The sequence below is a fragment of the Chironomus tepperi genome, unplaced genomic scaffold (genome assembly GCF_022539635.2).
Source record: "Chironomus tepperi strain 1889 unplaced genomic scaffold, CSIRO-AGI_Ctep_v1 contig_393, whole genome shotgun sequence".
Lineage (NCBI taxonomy): Eukaryota > Metazoa > Arthropoda > Insecta > Diptera > Chironomidae > Chironomus > Chironomus tepperi.
This window is the reverse complement of record NW_027226515.1, coordinates 97,374-108,495: the sequence shown is the minus strand read 5'-3', so window position 1 is coordinate 108,495 and position 11,122 is coordinate 97,374. Positions and strand designations below refer to the sequence as shown.

At 29.9% G+C, this 11,122-nt stretch overlaps 3 protein-coding genes across 5 annotated transcripts in view; 1 reads left to right on the top strand and 2 right to left on the bottom strand.

Moving 5' to 3' along the window:
- The window catches only part of RtGEF (Rho-type guanine nucleotide exchange factor), a 37,618-nt gene that overhangs the window by 9,494 nt on the left and 17,002 nt on the right, over positions 1-11,122 (bottom strand). The window lies entirely within an intron of this gene.
- LOC139096494 (putative leucine-rich repeat-containing protein DDB_G0290503) lies at positions 96-6,508 on the top strand. 3 transcript variants are annotated; one of them, XM_070648214.1, is made up of 5 exons: positions 212-234; positions 2,691-2,921; positions 3,097-3,456; positions 3,527-5,094; positions 5,226-6,508. In XM_070648214.1, the coding sequence occupies exons 4-5, from the start codon at positions 4,497-4,499 to the stop codon at positions 6,440-6,442; spliced, it is 1,815 nt and encodes a 604-aa protein (XP_070504315.1). In that variant the 5' UTR covers positions 212-234; positions 2,691-2,921; positions 3,097-3,456; positions 3,527-4,496; the 3' UTR covers positions 6,443-6,508. The 3 variants fall into 3 exon arrangements, 2 of the variants coding, with proteins under 2 accessions (XP_070504315.1, XP_070504316.1); XR_011544982.1 differs by lacking the exon at positions 5,226-6,508 and having other exon boundaries at positions 96-646; positions 707-2,921; positions 3,527-4,426; XM_070648215.1 differs by lacking the exons at positions 212-234; positions 5,226-6,508 and having other exon boundaries at positions 1,354-2,921; positions 3,527-4,426.
- On the bottom strand, positions 6,484-10,337 carry LOC139096496 (dual oxidase maturation factor 1-like). The gene is made up of 5 exons (XM_070648218.1): positions 9,919-10,337; positions 8,321-8,548; positions 7,617-7,974; positions 6,864-7,553; positions 6,484-6,807 (listed from the first exon to the last, which is right to left on the bottom strand). The coding sequence occupies exons 2-5, from the start codon at positions 8,541-8,543 to the stop codon at positions 6,729-6,731; spliced, it is 1,350 nt and encodes a 449-aa protein (XP_070504319.1). The 5' UTR covers positions 8,544-8,548; positions 9,919-10,337; the 3' UTR covers positions 6,484-6,728.

Genomic DNA, 11,122 nt, shown 5'->3' with positions numbered 1-11,122 from the left:
TTTAAAAAAATCTTGATACGATTTAGATTCTCAATTTCAAAACGCTTTCATTTGTGTTAATCTTTAAAAAAAATACTGATTTGCCAAAATCAGTTTATTTATAAAAATATCTCCAGTAACATTCTATCTTTTGTCCCGTTTGGTGCCTTAAACTGACAAAAAATAAACAGAAGTGAATCATGAAAAAAAGTTTTGACAATATATCATTACGGCAAGTTTTTGTTTTGATTTTTGGTATTTTACTTGGAACTAGTTTATCAACAATATTTTTATATCCAAAAAAAATTTCAAGTATCATAAATTCAAATAACTTTAAATTTAGTGAAGTAAAAAGTATTGCACATGAACTTTATGATCAATCACTTGCTAATGATTTGCACAATAATATTCGAATTTTATGCTGGGTTTTGACCATGCCAGAAAATCATAAAACTAAGGCTATTCATGTTAAAAATACATGGGGTAGAAGATGTAATAAACTTTTGTTTATGAGTACAAATGCTGATCCTGAAATAAATTCAATCGCATTGCCATTGAAAAATGAAGATCGATCACTTCTTTGGGATAAGACTAAATTGGCCCTTCAATATATTTACAATAATCATTATAATGATGCCGATTGGTTTTTAAAAGCAGATGATGATTCGTATGTATCATGAGTTTGACATTTAAATGAAATAAAATTTATATGTTCTTGTCTTACTAGATATTTTATATTGGAAAATGTTCGTTATATGTTATCACAGTATTATTCGAAAACATCATTATACTTTGGGCATCGATATGCATCAAAATATTCCAACTCATATATGGCTGGAGGAGGATATATTTTATCTCGAAAAGCTCTCGAAAAATTCGTCACTAAAATCATGCATGATAAAAATGTTTGTAGAATTGAAGACGATGGTCCGGAAGATCTTGAATTAGGAAGATGTCTCGAAAATCAAACAATTTTTGTTGATGAAAGAGATGAAAATAAAGAAAAAAGATTTTTTCCAGTCGGAATTATGGAACACTTTGGGATTAAGAATGAAAATAGCACATATTGGTATGACGATATGATGTATTATGAGTCAAAATATGGAGGAATCGAATGTTGCTCTGAAACCATTGTAAACCTTCACTATATTTCTCCAAAAGAGATGTATATGCTGGATTATTTAATATATAATGTTCATTCTTTTGGATTAAAAAATAATTCAACAAAACTTCCATTTAAGAAAATTTCTCTGGATGATATAGTTAAAGCATCTGATATTGATAGCAATGCAATTGATTTTCAAAAAAGTCATGTAGTTTATCATGAGTTCGATGAGGATGAAAAGTATAAAAATCGAAAATAAAACCCTAAAAATCTTATAGGAATGTAATCAAAAATTATAAAAAACTAGTGTATCGGGTAGAAACCCAATGCGGATATATTCACACCGTTCCATAAAAAGTCTCGCGGGTAGGCCAAGCTTCGCTTGGCAAATGTTTGATGGATTAGGCTCCAGCGGGTAGGCCAAGCTTCGCTTGGCAAATGTTTGATGGATTAGGCTCCAGCGGGTAGGCCAAGCTTCGCTTGGTAAATGTTTGAGGGATCAGGCTCCAGCGGGGAGGCCAAGCTTCGCTTGGCAAATGTTTGATGGATTAGGCTCCAGCGGGTAGGCCAAGCTTCGCTTGGCTAATGTTGGAGGAATCAGGCTCCAGCGGGTAGGACAAGCTTCGCTTGGCAAATGTTTGATGGATTAGGCTCCAGCGGGTAGGCCAAGCTTCGCTTGGCAAATGTTTGAGGGATTAGGCTCCAGCGGGTAGGCCAAGCTTCGCTTGGCAAATGTTTGAGGGATCAGGCTCCAGCGGGTAGGCCAAGCTTCGCTTGGCAAATGTTTGAGGGATTAGGCTCCAGCGGGTAGGCCAAGCTTCGCTTGGCAAATGTTTGAGGAATCAGGCTCCAGCGGGTAGGTCAAGCTTCGCTTGGCAAATGTTTGAAGAATCAGGCTCCAGCGGGTAGGCCTCGCTTGGCAAATGTTTGAGGGATCAGGCTCCAGCGGGTAGGCCAAGCTTCGCTTGGCAAATGTTTGATGGATTAGGCTCCAGCGGGTAGGTCAAGCTTCGCTTGGCAAATGTTTGAGGGATCAGGCTCCAGCGGGTAGGTTAACTTGCTTGTTTGCTTGCTTACAGAATGCATATTTTTACGATTTTCTCAGCAATGCCTCAACCAATTTCAAATCTGTTTTTTGATTAAAATGTGAAATTTCAGGCACAAACTTATTGTAATAGAACACAACTTGTCATTATGCTTAGTTTTGCTGGAAAATCCAAAAAACTGGTTTTCCAATCTGAACAAATACAATACATTCACACGTGAAAACGGTGTGAATATAAAAAAAATGTGATGCGTATTTAGTTCGTTACAAATTTCATCCAATGTGGTAAATTATGATTGATAAAAGAAATAAATAAAAGTTTAAACAAATTACGATTGTTAAAGTATAGTAATACACGAATTTTTGAAATTTAAACGCCTTAAAAATATGCATCAATTGTATGTTAAAAGCTTAAAAATCCACATATTATAATTTTTACTTAAAATTGTTTTGATCAAAGTGATCTTTTGATAAAAGCATTTTAATAATTTCCTTAAAAATCTAAATTTATTGTGAAAATGAGTCACTTTTCATTATTAACTGAAATGCAATCGGAATTAGACGCTCTTTTCAAACGAAGAAGAAGTTTTGAATCAGATGTATTTGACCTTGAGAAAAAAATTAATGTTGTGAATCAAAATCTCCAAAAAAGTACAAACAAGGCAAAAATGATGTCCTTATTGGAATTTTTAGAAGCAGAAAAGCAAAGGATTTTAGATAACAAGCTAAATAAAGTCAACGAAAAAACAATCATGATAAAGGATAAAATTGCAAACATAAGAAACAGCCAAAGTAAGCATTAAAAAACCTTTAGTTGCTTTAAGAATTTTGATTAAATACCCGGGCGCCACAAATGAAAAAGACTTTGCCATCGAAATTTTACGGTGTCAATAAAAGAGATTTGGCGAGGCCTTAAACGCCTTCTTCATTTTTGCCGCTCGGTATAATAATAAATGTTATTTTCTAGAAAATTCTATTTCAATGAATAATATGGAAAATAAATCATCGCAATTGCTAGATAATGTACATCTTAATAAAATCAAACTTTCAAGACATAAAAGTTTTCAACAACCAACAAAAATGTATGATAATCCTAGCAGAAAATATCAATCATTTCCAACATCGCGACCTCAAACTGCACACGGTTTTGAATTATTCACTTTAAAATCAAGTCCACAAACGAAAGAGTCATCAACACATCTACCAATGTGCATGTCAATGAACGTTTGTAAAGAATGCACAGCTTTGAGAAATTTTTTCTTAAAAATGCAGCATGAAGTAGTTGAGGAGATACATAAAAATAGTGTCATAAATAATTGTGATGATTGTAAGTATAAATAAGTAACAAATAATACACGTTGAGCTAAAATGATATATTCTTTTAACATATAATTAAGTTTTCATCGACAAATCTGAATCTACGTATAACGTTAGTAGCAATTCGGCAGACACTAAAGTTATCAACAACTATACTTTTGATAATTCAAGTAAAAATGATATGCATCTATCTACTGATAATGCTAATCAAATGCAATATTGCATGAGATGTAAAACAGCAATTAACAAATTAAATATTCATAGTAAAACATCTCAACATGAAGAAATTATTGCAGATGATATCAGAACTAGTGAATCATCTGTTCACTACTTAAATTCTCACTCAAAAGGCATCGATGGAGATAGCAAAACAGAAATTTCTGAAACTCAACCATCCTCAAACTATCTTGATGTGAATTCATCGATCTCCGCATCTATTTTGGCAACTTGTGAATCTTATGCATTTTGTGAATGTTGCAATTACAATTTATCTAAAATAAGTATGTCGACACCTTCACCATCAATAGTTGAACTCGCTTGCGTATCACATGACAATTGCACTAAATGTACAAAGGCTTTTTCATCATCTAGAAAGAGTAGTTTATCGCTACCAAAATCTGTTTCACATGAAATATTACTCATAAAACCTGACCAGAGCAATGAGTCTCTAAAGCAAATTAACAATTTAAAATGTTCCAAGAAAACATTATGTGAAGAAATTAAAAAGGAAATAGAATATCAAAATCAGGTGATTTTCGATACCAAAGAACAAATAAGTAAATTATCGACATTGAATGAGTCTGATGAGAAATTACTCCAATTAAAAAACATGTTGGAAATAGAAAATTTAAAACTTGCCAATATGGAAAATCTGGCAAAAGTCGAAGAACAAAAGCCTATGAAATTAAATTCTTGGCAAAAACCTTTCATCATTAAAAAATATTAATATTTTTTTTGAATAAATTATATTTAAATCTTAACATACATTGATTTTTGTTATTCATATTTTTTTATCGACACCAAATTTTTCAAAATTTTTTGTTAATTAAAATGGATAGAGACATGCTGAGTATTGATAGTAAAACTCATGAAGTTGAAGGCAATAATGATTTTATAAATAATAACAAGGAATATAAAGATGAAGAATTAATAATAGAATCAAATATCGAAAATAAAAATGCATTTTTAAATGAAATTGAATCTAATGAAACAATAATTATTGGAGAAAAAGTATTGCTGAACCAAGATTCATCTAAGAAAATCTCCAGTCAAACCAAATTGGAAAAATATCTATCAAAGGATTATTTGCATGAAAAAAAATCAAAAACTTGCATTAATTGCGGTAAAAAATATGGAAATTATAAAAAATGTGCTCGAAACATTGAATCCAAACGTAGTTCAGGTGAAAATATCAAGCCACAAAAATTATCGGAACCTAGCTCATCACGGTCAAAATGCTCGCAATTCAGCAAATATTCTGATCGTTCTTTAGCTCCGTGCAAGTCATTTGAGAATTGCAGCAAATGTAATCAAGTCATTTTTGCAACAAATCCATCATGTGCATCATTTGATTTTTGCAAAAGATGTAAGAAATCGAGTGAAACTTTTCCTCACACTTCCTGCAATTCTCAATCGCGTGTCTTAAAAGGTAAATAAATCAATTAATAATAAGTCATTCATTATTCTGAAGATATTCTGAAGTCTCACACAGATTAGGAATCAACATCTTCTTCTCGAATTTTTTTAAGAATAAAAGTATAAAAATTATATTAATTTCAGTTCGAAGCGTAACATTTAGTGCTTGTGATGATAATCATACTGATAATATCTCCCAAATGTCAAATTTCTGTGGATGTAACTCAACAATGAATTGCAATAAACGATGTGAAAACGAATCTCAAGACTGTGCTGATCATAAAATAAGTATTTCAAATAAAAACCTTTGTCCTCCAAAAGAACCTTCTCAATTATCAATGATGAAAAATATGCTTCAAAAACGAATAGATGCTTGTAATAATGTCCAGCAAAAAACAGATGTAAAGAAATCAATAAATAATATCATGACATTTTCAAGAGCAAGAAGACATCACATCAAAAAAATTAATAAAGACCACAATGATCTAGAGTGTCCATCGAATCCATGTTGTATATCAGACGAAAGAAAAGAACGTTTGAATATTGTAACAAATAAACTTGTACAAAGAGAAGATATTCGACAAAAGAAAATTCAACAAAAGAGAGAAGAAAAGCTTAAAATGCTGCAAATGAATCAATGTGAAAATATGGACGATTGTAAGATGGATGGAAAATGTACTGACGCAGAGTCAAATAATAGTAAATGCAAGACTTACTGTAAAAAGTACAATAAGATGAAATATGAAATTGAACTTCAAAATTATTTGATTGACAAATTGAATCGAGAAATACAAACAAAAATTTCAAAAAATTATCCACAAACAATTTTGATGGAACTAAATAATCATTTGGAGAAAGAAATTATGAAGCTGAAAGAAATGATTGAATTCACAATTTTTGAGCAATTTAATAATAAAGATTTAGGATGGGGAGCGATTCCTATTTCATCGCTAACATCAAATAAAATATCAATATCTCAACCGTCATGTGGATTACCAAAATCTCCATGTGTTTCAAATGTAAGCACCTTCAGTATGCTTAAAGACCTTAATTTATCGAAAGAAAAGGAAAAATGCAAAATTCAAATTGAATTTCAACAGAACCGACAGAAACGCATGGCAAAGGTATTGAACGAAATTCAAGGATTAGAATGTAAGCTCAGTGAATTAAAATCTGTACAAGCACAACTTTTAAGAAGAATTGGAAGTCAAAAGACTAAAGATAAAAAGAAATTAAAGAAAACTAAATTCGTGGCGGAAACCAAATCTCAAATGAAACAAATTAAAAATGTTATTGATAAAACAAAAGAAGACATTGACAAAATACATGTGGGAATACATTTAATTCAAAATGAGATATAAAATTCATACTAAACGTGAATAAATAATTTATTTGCAATGAATTATTTTAATCGTTTTGATGCTTGTCTACTTTAAACTACCATTAAAAACTTTTCGTCAAAAAACAAAACTTCAGAGTAAATTATTACAAATAAGTACATAAGAATACTTTTTTCTAGTAGTTAATATCACATAATCATCACACGATTATTAACTTGATTCTCTTAATTACTAAAATAGCACGTAAGTGTGATCTTCAAAAATTGATTAAAAGAAAAGTTCAAAATTAATTAAAATCTACATTTTTTTACCAATTTGTCAGTTCAATGGCCGGAAGCTTATCTTTTTCCTTATCTTTATCTCTATTTCTATCAATCGGTGGTCGTCTATATAGAAATCAAATTATTTTTATTAATTACTATAGTAACTAAATTAAACTTACGGAGGCAGCATTCGTGATAAAGCTTCTCGTCTTAATGAATGCGAACTACTGCCTGGCATGGCAGTTGATGCATTTTGAATGTGTGCTGCGGCTGATGCAATTGATGAGGTTGAATCTTGTGAAATAGTTCGAATCATTGGTGGGACTTGAGTTCTTCTGAAAGGATAACGCCATGGAGATTTAGGCACTTGATCTTTCTGAAATGCTTGATTGTCTATTCCTAATTTATTTATATCACTCAATGTTTGTTCTCGTGTTTTTGAAGATAATCGTCTGAGAATTCTTGATCCAAGACTTATTGGTTCATCTAAGCCACCTTTGCTATTTCTTTTTCGATAACGCACATCGTGAGATTCTTCAAGTATTACATGTCGATCATATGGTGTACCATAATAAACTTCTAATATTGTTGAATATTCGTGTGGCCATATTAGATCAATAGCTGATATAATTAAACCAATGAAGAAGCATAATGTTGCTGCAATCAAGACTAAGTAAAAGCACCAACCAAAAGTAAACTCAATTTTTACTCCTTCAATGTAAATTGTTAATGGAGGTTTTGGAAGCATAAAATAATATCCAATTACGGCACCAAAAAGAAGCGTTCCTGTCATACACATTCCATATGCTCCATATCGTGGAACAGCTGTTAAAAGAAGATTCATAAGAAGCCATGATGCTAATGCTCCCCTAAAAAGCATCACATAAAAATTTAGCAAATTCTGTAAATCGTTTTATTTTGTTTCATTTTACCATAGCCATATGCTTGCGTAATATCCAGCAGCTCTATACTGTCCTCCCCAAGCAAATCCTTCTTGACCGAGACTAAAATATTCAGCAATAGTCAATATTGGATAAGGAAGTCCTCTCTTTAAAGCATTTTTATAAGAATTTTCCATATCATTTGCTAAATTCCAATTGAATCGTTCGTTAAAATCAATATCAGGTGTTGACGATGAATTTCCATCAGCTAAACCAGACAAGGTTATGTTAACATGCATCAAACCAATATGAACACCAATACGAGCTGGAATTTTTTCTTTTGAAAACGCTTTGTATGGTGCAATAATGTTCTGATGTGCAACATGCCATGATGAACCCAATTGACCAACTATTTCAAATTAAAATAAAAATGAATGAGTAAATTTAATCTATATTTTTGTTCTGTTTAAAAATTGTATAATGTAGTCTAAAATAATTCAATGATGAATTTTAATGATGAGAAACTTATGAGGGTTTTGAGAAACTTTATGTTTACTTTAAACTTTTTTTTTTTAAATGTATCTATTTCATGGTTTCTTGCTTTCATTGCTGAATTAAATACTTGCATAAATAGTAATACACATGACAAAACATTAAATTAGAATCTAGGATAAATTATCCATGACCTTATTAACAACAAAACACATTACAACAAGTGGTTTTTTATCACAAACAATTTTTTAAAGCGTATTTACCAAAAATGACTAAGCCAACAAACAAGCTTAATGTTACTGTAATAAAAGTCGAGAATTTCTGTTTTCTGACACCTGGGAAGATGACTAAAAATGCAGTGTAAAATGTCGCGAATAAAATCGAGACCACAATTATGTTGACATCGCCTATAACCGGAGTTCGATTTGAAAAAGAATAAAGCGTTGGTGCTCCATCATCTCGAAAAGCATCGAACCATCCCTTCATTTTTTCTAAAAAAAAAAAAAATCAAAAATATAAAATGCTGAATATTTATTAATAAAAACAAATACGATGAACAAACAGTAGCTGTAAGAATTGGAGTGAGACCATCTAAAATACTACACAAATCTGTAGCAAAAAAAAAGTTCACACATCTTGTGTAAGAGTGTTTTTTTGTATAATAATGAATAAATAAGTAAATGATATAACATGTTAGATATGCGATTATGATACTAATAATTTAGCATCTTTTAAAATATTCGTTAGGAACAGGGCCGAGAATTATATCGTAAAAAATCACCATATTCTCTTATATAAAAAAATAATCAACTTGAAAAGCAAGACGTACGAGGATTGAAGGTTGTCATTAACGGAAAGTAAACATGCCAGTAAACTTGCAGAAACATATACATTGAAAGAAATGAATTATTAACCTCATTGAAGGACAAATGAACTTCCTTAATTTTATTTTGTTAAACAAGAAGTGTATGCTTTTAATTATCTTCCACATTTGGACAATGAATAACAAATCAAAATCAAGATTGACCTTCACGTTCAAATTTATTGGAGTGTTTGACGTAGCCGACGTGCTGTTGTAAATGTGTGCATCAAATAATGGTTAGCATAAAAATTCTACTGAATAATTATTGTTCAACAAAAACGTAAAATAACAACGATAACCGTCCTTGACGAATTCCGAATAGCTTTGAGAATATTTTTTATTTTAATTTTTAATTTCAATTTCTTATAAGTTCGCATGCAATTAGGTATTTTTTAAACTTCATGATAAAGATAAATTTCTAGATAATAATATTTAAGTTTTAAGACCCCTTTGGAATGTTTATTTAGATTTGAAAAAAAAAAAAAATGTTAATTGCCGTTTGAATGTCATCAATAAGAACCGGTTCCATCATCAGAACGCGTATGCATTCACATCTGTTTGTTGTATTCTTATTTTTTTATGTATATATATATTTATATACATATATTACTTGATTTCAAAAATGCGGAGAATGGGATATACTTTTTTGAGAAGTATAAAATGTTGTTAGAAAATATGTGGTAGCTATGCTCAATGGATCACGTAATACGTAAATCAAACCATTCAATAAATCTTATTCTAATACCGGATGCTAAGTTTTTATATTAGTTTGCTAATTAATAAAGAAAAAAATAAGGTAAAATAATATTTAATTTCAAGTTTATACTATAGCAAGATGTTTTAATGCAATTTTCTTCTTTTCTTATACCACTGTTCTTCTATGTAACTAAAAGTATCTATTCTTTTCTTTCCGCAATCGACTACATTCCATACTTGATCTTTTGCAGGCATCTCAATTCAACTAACTGTTTATTACATTACTTATAATTTTTTACTTACCTACTTGTTGAAAATTTCAACCAGTTTATATTCTAAATGCTTAGGAAAAGAAGTATTTTTTTCTTCGTTTTTGGTTCCGCTTTTAATATTCCACAAATTTTGTTATATGTTTGCTTTTCCTTCTTTATAGAATCTTTTTTTACATTTTAATTTCTTTTTTGAATTTTATGACATCATCTTAAAATGAATTCACTCTTTTTAATATTACATCAGTATTTTCTGTGCAATTATTCTCGATAATAATTTAAAACAAATATAGGTGGTAAGAAAATGTGTAATTTTTTATGTTTAATAAATTGAAAGTCTTCTCAGTGAATCAAGAAGATTTTATTTAAATTCCAATCCGTATACATCAAAAGTTTAATATTGACTGATTCAACTTTACTAACGATAGCTTTCTGCCTAATGCTTCAACGTTTTTTCTCATTTTTTAATGTTTCATTTTTCATATCAGCATTGAAACTGGAATGTTTTAAGATTTATTTTTTGATGCTAAACTTTTGAAATTCGATTTGATTTTAAAATAAAATTATCTTAATTTGAAAATAATTGTGTGAACGCGCATCTTACTCAAAAAACGACAAACAGAATTACAAAAATATGCTATTAATGTTATTTTGCTTTCAATATTGTTAAAATTATTGCATTTGTGGATGATGAAGATAATAAATCAATGTGAAAATTGCTCATATTACCTAATTCTTTAACTATTTTTGTTATTTTCACACCATGCTTTTTAAATCAAAATACTAAGTTTCAAAACATTTCAACAAAAATAATAACACCGTTTGCCAGCAATTAAATACGTAATTTGTTGAATTTTACCGAAGAAATTGTTATATGTTAGTTGTTAAATAGTTGTTAATAGTTGTTAAAATAGACGGTTTCAGTGGAGGAACTAGAATTTTAAGAAAATTTCTAAAAATATGTTTGTTTAACAATTTTAAAAAACAAACCTATTCTTTTGTTAATTTTTTTTTTTTTAACTTTCAAATTTCTACGTACCCCTGAATACGCCACTACACTTGTAAGTCTTAAATAATATAACAATGATTTTGATATAAAAGAAAATAAATAATTATTTGACCTTCAAAAAAAAAGTATAATCATGCATTTACATAATTGAGTAAGAAATCATGAACATTCATCATTGTATCTTAATCAAATTGTAGAATTGAGGTGTTTTTCTAGCATTTCATTACAT

What these genes read in the sequence shown, in the direction of transcription:
- LOC139096494 (XM_070648214.1), top strand. Translation starts at nt 4,497, where the DNA reads ATGGATAGAGACATGCTGAGTATTGATAGTAAAACTCATGAAGTTGAA. An exon ending in TCAATCGCGTGTCTTAAAAG is followed by an intron (nt 5,095 to 5,225) that starts GTAAATAAATCA and finishes TATTAATTTCAG; the next exon opens with TTCGAAGCGTAACATTTAGT.
- LOC139096496 (XM_070648218.1), bottom strand. Translation starts at nt 8,543, where the DNA reads ATGAAGGGATGGTTCGATGCTTTTCGAGATGATGGAGCACCAACGCTT. An exon ending in TGTTGGCTTAGTCATTTTTG is followed by an intron (nt 7,975 to 8,320) that starts GTAAATACGCTT and finishes AATTTGAAATAG; the next exon opens with TTGGTCAATTGGGTTCATCA. An exon ending in TACGCAAGCATATGGCTATG is followed by an intron (nt 7,554 to 7,616) that starts GTAAAATGAAAC and finishes GATGCTTTTTAG; the next exon opens with GGGAGCATTAGCATCATGGC.